We start from the raw sequence: 21,904 nt of genomic DNA on the forward strand, positions 1-21,904 counted from the left end.
GATGTTCTAAGCAAGTTTCTGGGCACTGTCTCTCGAAATACTTCAAGAGATCCACAGAAAATAAGGAAATGTTTAGGAAGGAATACGGCAAAACACGACGTCAGCTATAAACAGCGATCGGAGTAACTGACAGCTGCTGGTGATTAGTGGTCGGTGTGAAAAGAACGATACGAAGAGAATAATAAAATATTACGACAGGCAGTACACTTATACAGGAAGCGACGCATCACTCGCGATGTTTTTCTACAACTTTTATCTTTAATATTTATTGTTGCCCGTGTGAGTCCTCTTCTCCCCATGACGGTGTTGGTCATCAAAAACACCCTGTACGCTGATAGTTGTAGTAAAATTTCTCGCAATGGGATCTCCATGACGAGAAATGTTTATTAAAGAGAATGTGCATCAGTAAATGCTATTCACTTCCCCTACGCGATGCAGGAGCATTCACACTCGTTTCCTAGATGTTCCACCGTGTCCTGGCGAGAAATTTTCAAAGGGATTTTTGAAGGCTGCTTGGTTGTTAAACCGCTTTCGTACCCAACCATTTACCCAGGATACTGTTGTCGTGTAGTTCGTGAACAATGGGCAGCAGCTGAGTGCCGAGTAAGTGGTACTGAGAGCCGGGATACCAGTTGCTATGGAATAGTATTGGGCTCCTCGGACATATTCGGTTTCATGTCCCTACTTGTGCTCAGGTGGCTAGGACTACACAATTAACCATTGGTCATTAACCTGTTAGAGGAGAGATTCTCACTTGGGCTATGTGTAAGTACGGTAGCAGCCTGCTTCACAGAATTTACCGACCTGAGAATATTTTAACCAAGCCTATGGGAATAAAGGATTATCACCTCCAATTCAAAGTGGAGGACTCTCTGGAAACAAATAGGTGAACGAAATTGAACTCAATTTCCATCTATCAGTATTAATGGGCCTTATACGAGAAATAATGTGCAACTGGGCGAGTTAGGATGATTTAGGAATTAATGACACTTCGGTAAGGGGGTAGGAGGTAATCAAGAGCTTTTGACAAGTGTTGAAACGGGATGGGCAGTGTGGGGGGGTATCAAGAGAAAAGGGAAATAAATATTTTTAGTTAATCAGCTGAACTCATAGCAGTTCCGAGCAAATCACGGTACAGGTGGAATGAATGTAAGAGGAAATATTTATGTTGACGTCGCGAGCAACCGAGCTGACAAAGTATTAAGATCAGCCAGGAATGTTAGTAAATTTACTTCTGATTTCACTGAAACAGAAATTGCACCTATCTGTAAGCAAGGGAAGGATTGCTAGAACCATCAAGGTATTTCAACTATGTTGTTGATGGTGATTCGTCCGTGCACCACGCTAGATGTTCACTGGTACTTTGGGAGGGAGAGAGCGGTCAATGGTTGAGAGTAAGTTGAATGATAACCAGTGTAGATCCAGACCTTAGAAGGTTTGACAGGATCCCATTTTCAGTATGCATCAGATAACTGAAAAGTGCTTTGATATGAATTGCAAGTTATGTTTATGTTTTGTAGATCTAGAGAAGGCATACGACAGAGCACTTAGCGAAAAAATGTTAGCCATACTGAGAGAACATGGGATTAAGAGTGGATTATTAAATTCAATCAAACTCATTTATGTTGACAGTGAAAGTTGATGGTGGAATGATTTCTTGCTTCAAGGTAAATTTACTCACAGGGGTGGCACATGGCTGCAATCTTCACTTTTGTTGTACATAATTTACAACGATAATCTACTGTAAGTTATAAAGTGCCAGGGATGCATTTAGTTAGTGGAAATGTCATAAGCATTTTGGCCTGCGCCGATTACTTGGTGTCAATGGCAGACAGAGCTGAAAGTGCAGTGAGTATGCTGTTAATATTAGCATTACCAAGACTAAAGTAATATCGGTAGGGAAGAAAGTTCCGAGAACTGAATGTCTGGTCGGAGATACAACATGTAGATCACTTCTCCCAGGATGTTAGTGTTGTAAACGAAATTGAATCAAGGTGCAGGAAAGCTAATGCAGTGAGCTCCGAGTTGCGACCAACGGTATTGTGTAAGAAGAAGTCAGTTCCTGGACGGAACTATCTATATATCGGTCTGTTTGTTTTATGGGTTGACTCTGAATATCTTATTCATAAATTATGAACAATACCAAGATTAGTTTCTAATGGTTGAAAGACGATAGGTGTGGGGCTATACGGGGGTATATGACCCCAGTGTGTTCTGGTCCCAGGTCTAGTGGTCAACCTGCACATCCTCGTGCCCTCATCAGTCAGTGACATACCTCATTACAGCTAAATGATTCCTTGTCGGGTACTGTTGTTTAATATCACAAATGTCTTCCGTCCAAAACTTAAATATTTCATGACCTAGAGAGAAGAACTCACCTTTCACAGACACCCAACGATCTTCACCTTCGGGCTTGTAAACTCCCATCCAAGGGTACATCGTGGCGTAGCGCACACTCTCGTACATTATAGGGAACACCTCCTTCCTCTCTCGTTCGGTCTCCGATACCATGAGATCACCACCGTCTCTCTTGCACTGCTCCCTGGCGTCACTCCAGCTCTTTTCTTCAACGTATCCCTTATAACAGTTGAAATCTCCAAACAGTTGGTATCCTGTTGTGGGCAGTTAGAATATCACAATTAAAAATTAGTTACACTTTTAGATTTTAGACTATCCTACGAGTGTAAATGATGACCCTTTCTTATTATTTGTGGTACTCTATTATGCATTACATGGTCACGGGACACCGTAAGGTACAGAAGAGGGGATAATGAGGTAAAGTGTAGGACGTGATGTATGATAGCACAAAACGCTTTGCCGGCATGTAGCCTACTTCTATCGAATAGCACAAAGGGTTTTGCTCATGGCTTAACTTCACCATCCGACGGACGAATCACAATCAACAGTGTCATATGTCCTCGCTCCAAATGAGCACTGTGGTGAGATTTGGAATGAGTCCAGGCTTTTGGTACGCAATCTGCGGATTAGAAATTGTATACCAGAACCTCCCCTACTCTACAGACCAACATTCTGATGGTGAACATTTTTCGACCAACGGGACTCCAACCGCCTAACTACGGTTTCAGACCGTGTAGAATTGACACTTTGACGATCTTGTCCAGCAGGTGCACTATACTATACTATATTCCGGAGATAGATAAAACGAAAAAAAAACACAATAACACCATCGTGTTTAATCTGTATTTTGTCTTGGACACTTAAATATATGTGACGCGTCTGAAAATGTCCACAGATTTCTGCTAGAATCAGCTAGATTGGAAGTTGAACATTTTAGATTCTTTATGTTGCCGGATATTCCTAAGGATTACAAATAATTTTTTATTCGAATGGCTGCCATGTTATGTGAAATCAGTGATTCCTAAACCCGCTTGTCTCATTGTTTGCAATTGTATCACCAGGGGTGACGTTCTGTGTAACATGTATTATTTCGGCCTGGATCCAGTTGTACAAAAAGGGGAGTATTTGAAAACTAGAGCATGATTTGCCAACTGATCCTTGATTTCTTCTGAAGTAAATACTCCCAAGTAAAGAAAGCTTCACTCATTACGAATCAGAATTATACAGAATTATTTATGAAAGCTTTAGCTCATGGAATATTCTATCCCACTAAAAAAAATATGCTTTGCAGGCAGCAACACGATCACCTATGCCATGCGATCATTCGACATTTCTTTAACATTGTATCGAATATGATTTTCTGCTTCTTGTTGATTTATCTTCAGATCCGAGCTTTTAATAGAGACATCTGTCCGCGTGGATTGCCTCTTCACGGGAGAGTTATGTTTCTTAAGTGTCGTAGGGAGATTTTTCACCGTAAATGACTCTACTATTATTAAGAATTAATGGTAAAATTTTATGTGGTGTAGAGATTAGTGTGATCAGCTGCCAACCCCGGAGGCCCGGGTTCGATTCCCAGATCTGCTACGAAATTTGAAAAGTGTTACGAGGTCTGGAACGGGGTCCACTCAGCCTCGGGAGGTCAAATGAGTAGAATTGAGTTCGATTCCCACCTCAGCCATCCCGGAAGTGGTTTTCCGTGGTTTCCCACTTCTCCAGGCAAATGCCGGGATGGTACCTAACTAAAGGCCACGGCCGCTTCCTCCCCTCTTCCTTGTCTAACTCTTGCAATCTTCCCATCCCCTCACATGGCCCTTGTTCAGAATAGCAGGTGAGGCCGCCTGGGCGATGTACTGGTCATTCTCTCCAGTTGTATCTCCTAACCCAGTGTCTCATGCTCCAGGACACTGCCCTTGAGACGGTAAAGCTAGGGTCCCTCACTGAGTCCGAGGGAAAAACCAAACCTGGAGGGCAAACAGATTAAGAAGAATGGCTAAACATTAATATCACACACGAAAAAATATGAGTCGGATTTGTGTCCTTTCATCGGACAGTCCTCTTCTACCGCTCTCTGTAGGGGATCTAAAGAAATGGCTACCTGAAGACGATCGGTTATGTGTACGAAGCATGTGGCCAAGTTGCAGCACTGTCTTCAAGCATAACACAAGTCGCACTATTCCCTAAGGTGAATGCTGGAATAAACCACAAACCTCTCTGGTCTGAGAGAGGCCCGCCTCACCCTTTCAAGGTACGCAATGAGAACTGAAAGTTCAAAACTGTGATCTCGATGAGTATGAGGTGACTCTTTGGGCTGTCAGTGGCTTAACATTGTATCGTGAGTAAGAGATGTACAAGATAATTAATAGAAATATGTATTTATGGTTCATCAATTTAGTTGCATTTCCCCTGCTTGGTTGGCACCTCCAGTTGCTCTCTATTAATAATTCTGGAGCCATCTAAACCAGCATTAATAATTTATTAGATGTGCTCTTCTCCAAGGTACAATGTTTTTCAAAGTTGGATCAGCCTACAACCGCGACTGCAAAGTTTCTACTATCTACTTCCAATATTTGTCTGCACTAGAAGCACTTCAAACTATACAAAAGGAGTGTAGATCGCGTGTACAAAAGTTGGTCCACATTGGATTTCTTAAGAGCGAACAACATATTACTAACTTCATAATTTGTACACATTTTGGTTGAATTTGGAAGATTTTCAATGGTAAATATGTGCGATTGGCAACACTGTATTTATGAGTATTTCTTCCTCAGATCGCCTTGTTTAGTGATAAAGTGCAGCTCTTAAACAAGGGCCTGCGGGGCCCATGTTAAACACTAGTGTAGAATAAACGAGGAGCACAGTCAGTAAAACAGAGAACTATCGGCACTGATCAGCGGAATCCCAGTTTCGGAAGAAACGCCGTTCTCGGGTAGAATTATGAGATTGCTGTGAGGGAAAACAGAGACCAGCTCACATCATCTTAGAATGCTCTGATCGCACACATATTGTCAAACATTTTCACTCATCGCGATCGCTTCCTCAGATGTACGAAGTTAAGTAATAACTGTTACTGAGCGCGAAAGATAAATATAATACTTCTGCTTGACCACCCTCTACCTCAAGGCCTATAACAGGTTTCAGCAGGTTCCTCAAGTGTCCGACGAACCGACTGAGTCAACACGTTGAAGGAAGAACGGAATAACGAGACACAAAATTTCCTATCTCTCCGGGTTTGGTTGAAGTTCTTCGTACTTGACAATACTGTCACATGCTTCCGGATAAATTATCATTTCAGCACCGTAAATAATGTGTGAACTGAGGCGCAAGTTCTTGGAGTCTGCTGTTCGAGGAACGGGCACAGCCCTAGTAAATAAATACGTAGAGTTAGCAGCTCCCTGGAAACTGTGGAGTGAGACGAGCCAACATCCAGAGTTCAGAACACCATCGAGGGCGTTTGCTAAATTGTGGTTGTATTGCATTTCACTTGGAAACTAAAGGTAAGCAGTCTGGATCCTAGTAGTTCCATTGGAGTAGTTTCCCTTTGCTTTCCTCCCCTACAACATGACACAAACTCAGATAGCGTCACAGTAGGAAAGGGCCATAAACATGAAGGTACCTTACTAAAGGTACAGGCCCGGGTATTTGTCTCGTGCAAAACTGAGGCTTTACGAAGTCACTTTGAGGGCTGTTGAACCCATGACCTCTCCAATACAAGCCTACAGTTGTTTGCACGTGATAGTATCATCCATCGGTTTGCGTGTGGGGACTGTGTTCCACACGTTACGATGCGCAGCTCAGCTGTGGAAGACTCACCGAGTCTCGCCTTCACTTCAGACCCAAGACACTCTCATTTCTCCTCTTACAACAAGTTTATCACATTCTCTGTTCTCGTGCACTCTTCTGTAGACTGCTGCATCAAGCAAACCCCAACGCAGTAACTGCAGTGTGAGGAATTTATGTGTGGAACATTTGTGATATGGGAAGTTCGTGGGTCGGGGAGTGTAAGTTCCCACCTCGTCGGTAAAGATTAAACTACTAGAGAAACCTTCAAGTACCGTATTTACTTATATGTCCTGTCACTGAATGGCGAATTGAAACTGTCTACCTTAATTTCCTACTTATGTCTGATCCATCGATTGAAAGTACGCGAACGTGGCAAGTGGTCAAAGAGATAAGTTTTTAAGTGATATGCAAGGCCTCCTTAAGATTTGTCTGTGATTACACCTCTCTTCGTTTACTCTTCCCACCGAAGGAAATGTATTCATATGTAGGACTTAGAACGTCTCTTGAGAGAATGAGTGATATCTGTTCGAACTTGAGGGCCATAAATGAATGTTCTTCTGGATGCAAATCTCCAAGAGTCACATGTACGCCGGCCTCTCGTACACCATTCACGGATACTCTGTTTAACTCACCTGAATGAGGACATGACTTTGGTTTAGTAGTAGTAGTAGTAGTAGTAGTAGTAGTAGTAGTTGGTGTAGTAGTAATAGGTTTGGTTGTAATATCTGCAGCTGGCGTAGTAGTCGAAGGTGTGACTGGCTCCACATCTGGAGACGTCGAGGTACCTGGAACAAAAATGCGCACAAAATACTTAATTTCTGATAAACAATAATCCTGAAAATCTATCAGAAACTGTGTAAATAAAATCCGGACAGAATTATTTCACGGTCACCGACAATGTGTACTTCAAAATATGGTTATTTTTAAAAACAGGTCTGTACCAAGATTTGGAAAAGTATGTGTTTCTCTCTTTCGTTAAGAAAAGTTAGATTTTTTACTTATTTCTGTTTACAAACATAAAACCTAGACGGTTTAGTTTGATGACAAATATGTATATTTACAGTTGACATTACTGCATATTACTGTATCTCACAGCAGGGTCATGCAGCAACGGGCAAACTATTTAATTCTCTTTCACACAGGAAATTCCTTCCGGTTCCAGTTTTACCGGAAGTAACCTTGATTTTACAGCAAGATCTAAATCTTCTCAGTTATAGCTGATGCCACGTAAACAAGTTATAATATGATATCGAACATTTTATTTCCGGTCTGACCTGAAAGAAAAGGGGAACATAAGTTTCCGAGTTCTGAGCTGTGAAAATGTATGTAATTAATAGGACATACACATTTTAAACAGCTGGTTCCCGCTTCTGAAATGTATTCGAAGTGTTCACTGGAAACGTCCGTAGAGCCTACCCTATGTTAGTAGGGTCACGTGTGGACCATTCTGTTTGGAACACAGCTAACAACATGTGGCCTACTCCCCTTCTCCTGCAGTTGTGAGCCCACAAGTTCTTCCAGACCAACACCGTATGAACTGTCGCTTGGAGAGGGAACACTGACAAATAGGCACCATCCCAGCATTCACCGAGCAGTGAGATGTATGTTTCTCTCACCAGTTGTGTTTCATACAGAGACTCAATTTGATAAAAAGGGAAACATTCTAAGGTTTTGGCCCTTTAAAGTAACCTAAAATGTTGTGATGAAGCCCGAGTACCATATTGACCTTTGTTTCCTAAGAAACCAGACTCTTAAAAACATTACATGACGTCCCATGTCTATTACAAGTCATGAGCTCTAGCTACAATTTTTATCTCTGACCAGAGACAGCACGTGGAGAAAAAGGTGGTGGTTCTCCTTCTCCTACTAAGGAAATTATGTCACGCGCGCGTGTAGAGGGTGCAGGGATATGTCGGACTATTTTTTCTAATAAGAAGTACATCTTAGGAAGAGCGGGAGACGAAACTGCCGTAGTAAAAGTTCAGAAATTGTAAGTGAAACAATTTGGACATTAATGGTAAAGATTTTAGACCACTAAATAGCTCCAGAAGGAAATTTGTCGAATGACGCGCCTGTGCGTTCGAACTCTGTTATATCGACCAAATATAGTGCCTATCTAATGAGATAACTTAACAGTTTAGTTGACTAAGAGAAATCCTTAAATGCTTATCATCAACACCGCTACTAAACTAAACAACTATGTGTTATATCGTGATCTGCCATCACTACATTTTATGGGGTAGAAAAAGTGTCTGCCAAAATGTTGGCGGTAAATTAAAGTGGCATGAGAGTGGGAGTAAATGGTATAAAGGAACGGTGTGCCATTTTGCAAGCCGCATTGTGATCAGAGAATTTGAAGCGACCGCACGCTATTCAGAAGAAAAGTAAACAATCGATGTGTAGACTAAGTCCCTACAGGAGGGGGGTCAAAGGTGGCTATAGAATAGCATCTCAGTTAAGTTCACGGTATTCCCATGTGGAACCGTCATGTAAACTCATATCAAGGCAACAGACGGTCATTATAATGCCGAAGACCTGCAATTGAACTAACCCATATTAGTTAGTTAACTTCGTTTGCGTGTGCAGATCGGTGTTTGACGATCGTGTTCGTTTCGGGAGAAAGAGAACGTATGAAATGCACTTTTTTGTTTTATGCCATTATTTTCAGGTGTATAAAAATAACAAAGGAAGGAAAAATATGTTTTGTAAAGCCACTATCTGTCGAGATGGCCAATTAAAGAATGAGAGGCTGATAAACCTGTAACGATGGGAGACGACGTACGACTACAGATACGTGAATTACCACATTTATAAAGTACTTTTATTCATTTCATTTTTGTACGTGTGTATCTGTGACGTATTGTGGTCACCATTTTTTTCATGAAAATGTCAGAGGAATATTACAAAAGGTCATTTGTAAATGTTTCTTGGATAATCGTGAAAGTCGCGAAACTAGCGTGTGAAGTGTTGTAGAGTAGTATATTTGATGCTTAGGAAATGGATATAATGTCTAAAGCAAAGTATCATTTCCTTACGATCATTTTCTATATTTGTGGTTTGTCAAAGATAAGACATTAATTGAACATAAAAGTATGTTCGGTCGAAAGATGAAACTCATACAATCGTAATCCGTGGTTATTCATTTACAGCTGGCGCAGAGAGCACATCGTTGTGTTTGGTGAAGTAATTTCTTGTCAAGGGAAGTTACGAGGCGAGACCGATAAAAATTGGTTACAGGAGATTGCTATTCCAAAGTTTGTTGAAATCTGTGTAGAATTGATGAGAGGAAATATCGGTAACAATTTTAAGTCTAGTTGCAAGTTTCGGTTTGGAAATATTAGCTCAGATATGCGGGGAGAGATGTGTACTTGTCACAGAGTGATTTATGTAACAGCATTGTGAGTCACCCAGGAGAGATATTTCCATATTATTGTCGTGCAGAGAATTTTTGATAGCAAGTGTTTCATATCTTGCGAAGAATGGGAAGTAATAAAGGATTGTGGATCAGGTTGTTGAAATCCAGTAGTGTTGATGCCGGGATGTTCAGTGTAGGAAACCCAACGAGTTAGTTTGTGTAATTTATTGAGATAGAAATAGGGTCAGTCAATAATTAGGATTCCACGTGAAACTGTACGACCCAGATGGACAAAAATATTTGAGTGACGTCTTAAAATAAATCGCTTCGCATCATCTATGTGGGTAAAGAATTATATTTCATGTGAATTGCTAGCGGGGCGGTTTTTCTTTATTTGGCGCAAGTTAAATAGCATGGGTTTTGCCTTCAGATGTCAGGGGAGAGCTCGTGTTCGCGCTACTCCACCATCTGTTAGGTAGTAGTGTTGGCTACTGAATGTATGATTCGAAGCAGTGTATCGATTCATTCAACTGTCGGAGTGAATCGATTCACAGGAACGGCGAGCTCACGGCACACGATTCAGCTTACTCCCAGCGGACAGTGCTGAGTGGCGCACTCACGGCTCACTAGCGGGACACTGGACGTTGACGGGGAGCCGAGCTTCCACTACAGCGAGACAGTGAATTATGGCGCGCCGAAAGAATCGTGGACAAGCACGGCTCAGTGACACACAAGATACACACGGCTCCTTCTCGACACACTGGATACTGGCGGAGAGCCGAGCTTCCGCTGCAGCGAGACATACAGTCAGCCATGGCACACCGAAAGAATCGTAAGCAGTCAGGGATCAGTGAGACACAACATGCCCACGGTTCATTATCGGTACACTGGACATTGGTGGGGAGCCGAAGTTCCTCTGAAGCAGTACATACAGAGCCATGGTGCAATGAAAGAATCGTATGCTATAATGGACGCTCGAGCTCAGCTCATTTGAAAATAATACCCACTTGCATTCACTGTCCTTTCTTACAGGGAGGTTTAAATAGTAAATGGATTTATTTTCAGTGTTAAAAAAGGTAGTCAAACATAATTCTAAGGTAGCTAGTAAGGTGGTAGGCTATTAGGTTATACTATTTATTAGTTTAATGAATCTTAGTATTATAACTTAGTTACATTTGGCAATTAATTAAACTCGACTCTAGCCTGCCCTATGAGTATGTTCATGATCATGACCACTCAAAAGTACCTGTTTATATTGGGAAGATCGGCTCAGTATTCTCTCAGTTCGTATGTCACATCGTTGCACAAGACTTCAATCATATGAGGAGAGTAAGTGAGCCGACTGACGCAATAGCTTAACCAACAGTGTGTTGAATCAGAAAACCAGTGGGTTACTGTACTTCTCGGGTAGCCTATACAAAATATGACGATTTAAAAAAATCCCCTGCTGATAGAAAATAACATATTTTCAAAAATGACTGAGCGAGTTGGACATGCGGTTAGTATCGCGTAGTAATTCGCTTGCATTCGGGGAACGGTGGGTTCGAATCCCACCGTCAGCAGCCGTTAATATGGTTTTCCGCAGTTATCCATTTTGCCATTTTCACACCAGGAAATGCTGGGACTGTACTTTAATTAAGGCCATGGCTGCTATCTTCCTAATACCAGACCTCTCCCATCCCGCGTCGCCGGAAACCTTCAACGTATTAGAGTGACTACCATTTTTTTCTAAGAAAGGAGTTCATAGTATGAAGACCAGATGGCAGCAGCGAGCACTGAATGCTGTACACACTGCACAGATGCAGTAGGAGCGGTGACTAATGTGCCGTGAATCGAATCAAAGTATCGATTCAGTAAAATGTTTGGAATTAGATTTCATTATTTAGAAGAGACTAGTTGTAGCAGAAATATGAATTCATTTTTTTTGAAGTGACAAAAAAGAGACGATGTTAAGATATATTGGAAAGAACCATTTTCAGGGATGTCAAAATTTGAATCGGCAGTGGTGTTGACTGATATTATTTAACGGTTGTACAAAATTTTATTTGATAATCACGAAGCGATGTCACATGAATGGTTTATTTTACGAAGTGTGTAAATTTATGAAGACTGTAGGATTTAGTATTAGGATTATCCAAGGTGGTTTCTTAATAATCCTTAGTGTTGTAATGTAAGCTTGTTAGTGGCGTCATGAAATAATTAAATAGTACTGGTAATTACGACAATGTATCCCATTTTCAGTGGCGAGGAAACAAATGTATGAGTACAAAACAATATTTAATTAAATGGTTTGGGATTTTAAAGAAACCATTCGTCCGGGGTTGAAAAAAATTTTTGTTAAGTAGGATTATGAGATTACTTCATTTATTAATTTATTTAAATCAGTGAAATCGTATTTTAAGATTAGCTTTAAACCAAGTAACTAACTTGAAAATTTATTCTGGAAACCTTAGTTTATTTGCTGGGATATCTCATTTTATTTACCTAAAGTTAAAGGGGAAATGTCCGATGGCAGAAGGATTTCACTGCCACAAGTTTTGAGAGCGTTCCTTCAGCTTAAAAATTTGGATAATCATGGGGGTATTCAACCTCAGTGACTTAGATTAGGGCCACCTGCCATTATAGCATCATTTTACTTGCGGTCATCATCCACAATGACTTTACCGTAAATCAGAAATTTAGATTGCGCTCTATGACATAGCCGCAGGGCACATCGATTCAATTAAGGGCCCATGCCGTACAACCACTGTATGGCACATACCGATTGAACTGCCTTAAATATACCAAGAGTCTAGAGCTCGTGCTCCGGGGCGTGCACCATCACGAATCATTATGATGGTACATGCAGTCTCATAATGAAACCGATCTTAGGGATCTCCAGACTTTCTTTATTTCACTCTTAACTTAAGACAGTGGTTTCTGGGAAGTATTCCCCTCAGTCACTTGAGTTAATGCCTCCTAAGCCAGTATCTGTCATCAGCGGATTATTGTCTTTTTGAACTGGACAAGACCTGAGTTCATTTTTTAGGGATGATAAGAATGTCATGAGTCTCTTCGACCTCATCGTAAGTCATAAATAAATATCAATTTCTTTTGACTCAACTCCTCTCAGTACATAGTTCAAATTAATGAAACTCGCCTCTTACGTAAGTAAGTGACGAAGTACTCGTAGACGACCCAAGAGAAAGATACCATGCCTATTTGCTAATAGTAAAGAAGGTAGGTATCCTACAAAGGACCTTAAAAGGTTCAATATTAAAATCATCCTCGTTGTGTGAATGTACGAGTAAGAAGAGCTTAAAGTGCAAGGAAATCACCTGATTGAAAATGTATAATTTCGGCAGAGTGGTCACGCAATAGCTGAGAAGAAGGTGTCTGCTCATTTCGAAGTTCTGGGTAGAGAAGTTTCAGGGGCAAAGGGATAAAAATAATGCCAGTGTGTTCTTTCCACATCTCCTTAATACGAACTTTTCTCGCTCATCGCTAACCACAAAGAAGAACGAAACTATCGCCAAAAGAAAGGTAAGAGCCAAAACGGACATGAAATTGAAGGATTCTCTAGGCCATTAATTCCCCATAGCCACATGAAGAAATATGTAACCTTTACCATACTTGACCCTCGAGGTCTCCGTGCTCACCCAGGTCATCACACACATCACCTCACCACGACTTAGACTAAGTAATCGCACCATTTACATTCTATGTTATTTCTAATCTCAAATTAAACCAAATCTGTGACCGCTGCGTGATGGGACCTAGACACGGTGTTTCTTGCACTTCTAAGAGGCAAATAAATGGGTTACCATCCAACCTCCCTTGGTCAACACATACTACAAATCTCACTCCCAGTCTCCCACATACCTCGTCCTTAGTTTAATTTAATTAATTTAATTTAAAGTATCCCTCCAACCAGTACCCCTCCTAGAAAGTATCCCATTGTTAATAATCCCCTCTCCCTTCAACTTCATAGCAAGGTCCCACACTATGTTCGCAGTTATTCCTGCTTGCCGTACGTTGTTTATACCAACATGGAAAACTACCACACAATCCTTACCCTCCTCTTTCCCCAACTTCTGCCTTGACCTTGGTTCCCTTTCTCCACGAGCCTAACATTGGAGTCCTCAATGAACAGATCCTCGACCCCATCCAATTCATTAGATCCCCTCCCCTACTAGTCTCCCTAGTGTTCCCTGATGTTTGCACATCCTACTTCCTCCTCCATTTACCCCTTCTCGCGATTCTGTTCCATGACCTCTTTCTCTCCTCTACTCTACGTTTCCCTTGTCTCTTACCTCCCACCATATTGCCTGATCTATGTACAGATTACATTGTAGGAGAAGCAGACTACACACCTGCCTCGCTGCTGAGGATTGTTGCTTCTCTTACTCGGACCACTGTGGTTTGAGTTACACTTCATTGCCTGTGATTAATTAGAATCTCTCAACAATATCAGAACGTGCAGTCCAGTCTACAATATCGAATAGGGAGGAGCCTGACACAAGGGGTACCAAGTGTGAATGAGAGTTCTATTACAACGACCAGGTACTAAAACAATTGGTCTTACCTTGTAATGGTGGATGTACAGAAATCACCGAAATAAGCTGCTCAATTTCACTGCTATCACATGATCTTCTTTTTTGGTGGACCTTCACGGCTAGTTCCCATTGGTTCTCCGTCGATGTGAATCGTCGCGTGTCAACCTATAACGAAGATAGGCTAGAAACGTCTACATTTAGTTCAAAATCCACTGAAATTCCAATGTTAATATGGAGCACCCACCTGAAACAACCCTTCTCCCTCAGAGTCACACTTGTGTTTACTTACTCGCACGTTACAAGAGATGCCGTTATGTCAAACCTCCACACGACACAATGATTGGTGCTTTATTCGACGTTTCGCCGTACCATATATTGGCTATCGGAGCCGCAACTTACGGAGATGCTGTTTGTTCGTTATTCTTAGATATTACTATGAAGATCGCATTTCCATTTTATTCGGTACTTTTTTTCGTGTGTTTTGAAACATGGTTTAATCAACAGAATTTCGATTTTTCTGGACATCATTCTCCCTCTGTGAAAAGGGACATCAGGTCCAAGAGAGATTTATTTATCAAATGAGGCTTCTGATGTTTCCACGTCCGGCTTCAGTGACCAAAGTTCCGACGCAAAGGAAGGCCTCGTCTACATAACTGTGTCCCCAATTAGCTTTTAAATATTAAAGAGCAATTGGTGTTCGGTTGCTTCATGTAGCTGTGAACATTTTAAGCTCACCAAGAAGATTGCCGACGAATTGAAAGTCTGCTGGCCACAGGTAATACCTATGTAAGAAGTTTGGAGTGGGGGAAATGAACAGCCAATCTCAGTGAATATCAAGGAGAGTTTGAGAGATCGGTTGAGGAAATATTGTACCGTAGAAGTAGATTTGTTTCCAGGCAGTGTAGCAGTAGAGATGGCCTAGCTGGACTACTTGTTAAAATTACATGCAGTGTAGCATTATATATTGTTGAAGTTTGTGACCATGTACCAATTAGAGAATTTTAGTTTTGTATGTTGACAGTTGATATAGATAATGACGAGACAGTTGACAGTAGGTTATTCCATGTTTACGAGACGTAATAAAATTCCCGATCTGTTAGTTTTGTAACAAACACGCTTTCAATTAACACCCGTAAAATATATCATGGAGCCGAATCCCGGGAAACACGGAATTGTACCCGTTCAGATGGTGCTTTATTGAATTTTGGGAAGTTGGTGAAATTTTGTTATGAAATATTGGTTTACGAGTGAGCGAGCATCAGCTGATTACCGTGCCGTTCCGCTGCGGACGAGTAAGAACTGGGTCAGCAGGCCGGTGAAGGTCGCCATGTCACGAGGTTACGTCACCTTGAACCCTTGAACTTACCATTCCATCGTTGGTCGGCCACGGCTGCTATAGTAGAACAATTCAGAACTCTTAAATCTTGGGTCGTTGCGGGAATAAATTCGGTCACGATCTTAACCAAACGATGGGGTTCAGAAGAAAGCCTAACTACTTGAAATGAGGAGCAAAAATGTGCTTACTAACTTTTATTAAACTGAAATAGCACGATAACATAATTAATTTAATATGCATTCTTGCCACAAAAATAAAACAAATTGAATTATTGATTTTTAAAAAGTTCCAAACACAGTCACATTACATCACGTCACTTCGTTTCTTCCAATGTCGAAGATTTGCTTCGGAGAAGCTAATATGTTAGTGGACAGCGAAACTGAAAAACTGAAAAGGGGAAGACCTGAAAACCGGGCGCCTATTTTTCCAAACAAGAACTGAGAGTTAATCCACACGATCCGTGGAAAATCTGACTTTCAACAATTAGAACGCCTGATTTTCTCTTAATTAAGGTTATCCACCAGTCAAATACCCTTCACGGATACGGAAACATCCGCCGAATGGACCCTTAATCGAACCAAACTGACTATCAGTTGCTTTGGATAGGTTGCGAAATATTATGGGAAAGCATGGTGTTCACTACAAGTTAACAGCATCATTCACAATTGACCTAAAATTCCACCATGTATTTGTCATTCATGACACCCTTAAGTGATAAATTAATCTCGATGCTAACTGTGCATCACCCAGACAGCTGTTCGGAAGGAACCAACAACCACATGATCCGGGAGGACCTTACGTTAAGTCGTTCTAAAGGAACAAAACTGCGAAATGCAGGAAACACTTACTAATCATGCATTTATAAGAAATGCCAAACACTGAAGTTAATCAAAAAGTGAAAAGTCACTTGAAAATATTATTATTAAACCGATTTTCAGGTTAGAAATGGAATTATTATGCTTAATAAAATTACCAGTCCACGCTAAAATTTACTACAAATTTAAGGAATTCTTTCCCTTGACAACAATGCTACCAGTACAGATCTCTCTATTTACTGTCTGTCCAAACACACTACTGGTAAAGTGATTACTTACTTATTCCAACTAAGAATAAGAATAAAAATACGACAAGATGAAAATAATATAAATTACTAGCTGACGAATCGAAACCGCATTCGCAACTCAAGTCTCATTCTAAAACGCTGAGTGTCAATATGCACACTATCAAACGAAAAACAATGAAGTTCGTAAAAATAAATTAACATCTCAAAGTCATACAGCTTAACACGCACGAAGAAACACAGTAAAAATATTTAATCTAGATCGGGTCGATGTCCCGCACTTGGACAGCCCTCGTTTATCAACAACAGTCCCGTTATCTCAATGAGAGCTTCGCATAGACCCTCTACAATAAATCATATCGTACTGTAACTGCTACCTTCCTCCAGGCCACTTCACAAAAGAACAAACAAAAGAAAACATCTAAACTGAGACTTGAGTGTGTACAGCTACCATCCCAGACCTATCGTCGGGCTCACTTGAAATCTGTACACCCTAAACCTAATCAGTATATACATGATGCCTTCCAAATCCTATCGTCGGGCGTGACCTAGGACGTCTCATCACCAATGACTCCAAGAATAAACACGTGACGTCCTAAATCTATCGTTGGGCGTCAAAGTGGGTCGCACCACGTCTCCCTTAACATATCAGGCGAACCGCAATTTCCAACAAACCTCCAACAGTAACACTGAATCTGGTCAGACAAAAAATACGCACGACGGAACTACGTCTCTTATCAAAAGAATGCAAGTCGAAACACGGTAAGTGCCTACCTCTAAAAAAAATACAACAAGTGTCTACCTCATCATAATATGTGAACTCAAAAATAAATAGACGTGACGAACGATTCTCCACCTCGAACACAATCTCAGCCTGTGCACTGAAGTGTCAGGGCTGCCAATGAAAATTTCCAACACACGTTTCCCTTTTAGTGGATGCCTTCAAAATAATAATCATCACCATCACATTCGAAATTCTCAGATCGCCTATCATCAATTCCAACCATCTTATCCATGACCTCTCCGATGAACAAATTAAATATAACCCAACCGTGTGTCCAAAGTGCTCTTTAATCCTGGAGATTGTTCATTATCTTAACAAAAAATCACTGGATGTTTACTACCCAGACCTTTACATTTTACTAGAGTCGTTTTCACTTGGAATCGTTCTATCAATTTACAATGCTTCACATCATAGTCGTCTCAAGTTCGGATTGATTGCGGAAAACAATACAGCCTGTTTCACACAGCCTGTTCCTAAATACTTCCTCTACAAAAATGTCTCAACACTCTTTCTCATCGCTTTATTTCAGCGGTAACACTTCTCTCTCATCTCCACGTACATATAAATCCATCGCTTTCAATCCCTTTTCCTTCAAGACCCTTTTCATACTTCGATCCCCTGGTGAAAACGACGACCATTTTTAAGCACATCTCTGACTTTACTATAATTACGACTTTCGAACCTCAAAAATCCAAGAGCACACATCGACCTTTCGCAACACTGGTATACACGATGTCTCAAAAGTTTCTTCCCATTAACGACTGTGACTCTAACAATTTTTATTGACATTATCTAAATATGCTTACGATCCTTGTAAAAATAACTGGTTAAATGTAACTTAACAGAGAGGAATTTCCTTATCCCGCGGTAAACATTATTATTATTATTATTATTATTATTATTATTATTATTATTATTATTATTATTATTATTATTATTATTGACCAACATTTCTGAATGCAACTGACACCTGAAATTACAATATTCGCCACGACAAATTTACACTTATAACGTTCACAAATCCGCACTTTGAATGATATCTCATCTCAACACCAAATTTAAGCGTCGCATTTTACCGTTCTTGACATGAACTTTACACACTGAAAAATTTCACACGCTGACCAAAATTTACAACGCCTTTCGCCTAATAATTACGAATATCACCCGACAATCATCTGGAAATTTTGTTTAGGACAGACAGTAACTAAATAACTAACTACAACATAATATAAAATAGACAGACCTGCACAATGGTGACATTCTCAGCATTCTGATTGCATCATCCCAGCAACCTCGTACTTAGCCACTCATTTTCACAAATGACATTTTCATTTTCAAAATTTCACTCATCCAAACACTACCCTTCACACACACACGAGATTAAATTTACCATAAATAATGCACTTTCTTTGTAACTTGCACCACGAACTTCCCTCGTTCTGCAGTCGGCTATAACTGTCTGATGCGTCTCCCAGAGTGGTTTCTCTCCCCGTTGTTTCAACAAGAACAGGTGTTCGGCCGATAAGGGAGTCGAACTATTTGAATCGCTTCCCCCAGACCTTCTTCACTTACAAGAGTACAGGAAATGATAAAAATAAAATCTGCTGTGTATTTTTCAACAGCCTACACCTTCCCAGTTCGTCTGCAAACGTTCACAGCTTCTCCAATTCACTTTTCTTCTTACTAAATATATGGACTTTAGCCACGAACATGTATTGAAATATTGTCGGTCAATCTGGCGCGAAATTCTAATGACGACGGGCACGAGCTCCCGCGGCTTCAAGTTCCAGATTGACACTGCAAAATCTACGGTGGGGGGTTTCTTTTATAATTTCCGGAAGGACGCTATCCCCTCTATGAGGCTCGGTTGTGAAATCTGCCAAATTTGCTTCTAATAGACCAATTTTGATAAGACTTGTCCCAGAACTCCGGACAGACTTGCACTTATGTTCGATGTTAATTTTATAATTTTTCTACACCCACAACAGGAGAAATAAATTGTTTCTGCCCGTGCGTTTCGCGCGTTTTTCTTCTGCCCATGACCTTGGCACGTGTAACTAGCTCGCTGTTCTCACGCTAACACACACTTGGGCTTAACTGCACTAAAATTATCCCTGGTGTCACTACCTTCACAGAGGGTGTATGAATAATTTTGCTTATATATTTCTTCCTTTACTATCTTGTCAAAATCCCTCGTTGTGCAGAATTCATTAATTTAGAAAATTGTCGGGCACTCGAGTTCCACCGAGGTGTCCCGGCAATCCACGAGCTCGCCTTGCGGGAACCTTCCCACGCAACATCGGGCTATTGGGAGCGCAAAATGGCTGCCCTCAAACATACAGTAGTTTCTGAATACCAAAAAAATATTTGAGAAAAATAAACATTTTTCTCACCGTAGAATTATGGGTTCATAATCCACCTACAACCACGAAATGTTTACCCAGAAAGGGGAAATATTTAAACAGATATATTCCTTCAAAATTCTAAAGTATACATGGGAATTTTGATACAGATGAACCATGATTCTACGTAAACTTTCCCAGCCGATCTCACTCTTGACGTAGGGCTCTGTTATTTTCACGTATTTCCCTATTTTCTTCTTCCAACAATAGGATTGCGTTACAGATGTCATCAACAAAGTCTTCTCTTAAGAATGAACATTGTAAACATTCAGCGTCTTCCTCTTCTTTACTCCCACTGCTTGCCTGTCCTTGGAGTTGTGCCTCGACCTGTCTTCCTCTCGACGTGACGATCATGTTTACGGGTTGTACTTCTTCTTCTTCTTCTTCGGTGACCATTTCCCCAGCTGGTAAGGCTGCGTCATCCTGTAGTGGAATTCTTTCTTCGGCTCTATGATAAACCTTTAAGTTGGCTGCATTGAATATAGCTTCGCTGCTGCCATCCAGACTCTGAATTCTGTAGGAATTGTTCCTGAAACTTTTGACCACCTTGAAAGGCCCAACATATAAGGGAGCAAATTTAGCATAGATGTTTTCCTGCGGTTTTGACATCATGGGTCTCCTAACAAGCACCAATTCGCCTTCCTCTAAGGGACGGTGGAATCTCCGGTTCCTCACCCTGCGCAACCAGCGGTCTGCCTGCCGACGTAGATGTTCTGCCGTACTTTGAATGCATAATTCCTGTGACGGACGGGGATCGATGGGACATTGGATGACACTATGCCAGGATCTCACAGGATACCTATTGAAGTGCACGATAGAGGGAATCCTCCCAATAGATTCGTGTACGGTGTTGTTTACACAAGTTACTATCAGGGGTAACACATCCACCCACTTGAAATGCTCTTGGGCGCAGTAGATTCTACAGAATTTTGCAATTACTTGCATTACTCTTTCGCTGGGATTTCCCTCAGGATGTCTCACGCTGCTCAGGATGTGGTGAATTTCCATATTCTGAAGGGCAGTTTTGAACTGTGCAGAGGTGAACTGGGGACCATGATCTGTTAGAAGGAATTTCGGCGTGCCCATTTCCGGAATGATATTGCGGGAAATACATCTCAAGACTAGCTTGGTGTTAGCCTTTTGCATGGGAAACAGAGTCGTATACTTGGAGAAAACATCGATGGTTACCAGCACGAACTTGTTTCCACGCTTTCCTTTCACGAGCGGGCCATAGATATCCATCGCGAACAGCTCTTTAGGTTGCGAAGGTAAGAGAGGAATAGGCGCCTGCCTAATCAGATAAGGGTTTGCCTTGACCCGTTGGCATGTATCGCAGGTGATGATGATATCTCTGACATTTTCCCTTAGATTTACCCAGGTAAACGTTTCTTGAATGGTTGACACAACCTTATCAATCCCTCCATGACCAATAACCCTGTGTACGTGCCAGATTAATCCCTTTCGAAGCTGCGGTGGTACCAAAATTCGGGATTTCACGTGATCGCTGTCCACGAATTTTACCAACATGTTATTCACGTACAAGTAGTTATTTGACAATTTCTGGATGGCAAAGTACCGTGGATCGTCAGCCGGAAGTGTCCCTCGGAGGAAAGAAATCATTTTTCCGCAGAAAGGATCTCTCAGTTGCAAGTCTCCCAATTGTCTCAACTCTGATAGGAAATCGTGGTCTTCCTGAACTAAGTCCAAATGATTCACGGCGTGTTCTTCCTCATTAGGGTTTCGGCTTAACAGGTCTGCCAAGATGTTCGATTTTCCCGAACAGTGCTCAATTTCGAAGTCAAATTGTTGTATGAACAGGGCCCACCTAGCCACTCGTTCACTAGCGACAGCTGTTTTCATTATAAAGGTCAGCGCCTTGTGGTCGGTTTTAATGATTATGTGAAAACCATAAATCATTTTCCTCCAATGTTGCAATGCCTGAACAATAGCCAACATTTCCAATTCGGTCACGCTGTATTTGACTTCGTGTGATCTCAACTTTCGGCTGTAGAAAGATAAATAATTTCTATTGTGAGGCTGGTCCAAACATTCCTGATATAGGAGTGCCCCGATTCCTACGGTCGATGCATCAGTCTGTACGATAAAGGGTTTCTCGAAATCCGGATACCCTAGCTTAACGCTGTTTAGCAAGAGCTCTTTGGTCTTCCTGAAGGCCTCTTCGTGCTCAGGACTCCATTTCCACCTGTTATTCTTGTGAAGCAAGCTCTGAAGTGGGGCTACAACCTCCGTGTAATTCATGCAATGGTCCGAAAAAAAATTGCACATTCCAA

General features: G+C 41.2%; 1 protein-coding gene across 1 annotated transcript in view; it reads right to left on the reverse strand.

Moving 5' to 3' along the window:
• LOC136876866 (hemolymph lipopolysaccharide-binding protein) overlaps positions 1–21,904 on the reverse strand; it is a 194,514-nt gene that overhangs the window by 13,027 nt on the left and 159,583 nt on the right. The window contains exons 3-5 of the mRNA XM_067150626.2: positions 14,061–14,196; positions 6,774–6,926; positions 2,379–2,612 (exon numbers count right to left, since the gene is read on the reverse strand). Of these exons, the coding sequence (XP_067006727.2) occupies positions 2,379–2,612; positions 6,774–6,926; positions 14,061–14,196 (523 nt within the window). The remainder of the gene's footprint in view (positions 1–2,378; positions 2,613–6,773; positions 6,927–14,060; positions 14,197–21,904) is intronic.

This window comes from Anabrus simplex, chromosome 7 (assembly GCF_040414725.1).
Source record: "Anabrus simplex isolate iqAnaSimp1 chromosome 7, ASM4041472v1, whole genome shotgun sequence".
Taxonomy (NCBI): domain Eukaryota; kingdom Metazoa; phylum Arthropoda; class Insecta; order Orthoptera; family Tettigoniidae; genus Anabrus; species Anabrus simplex.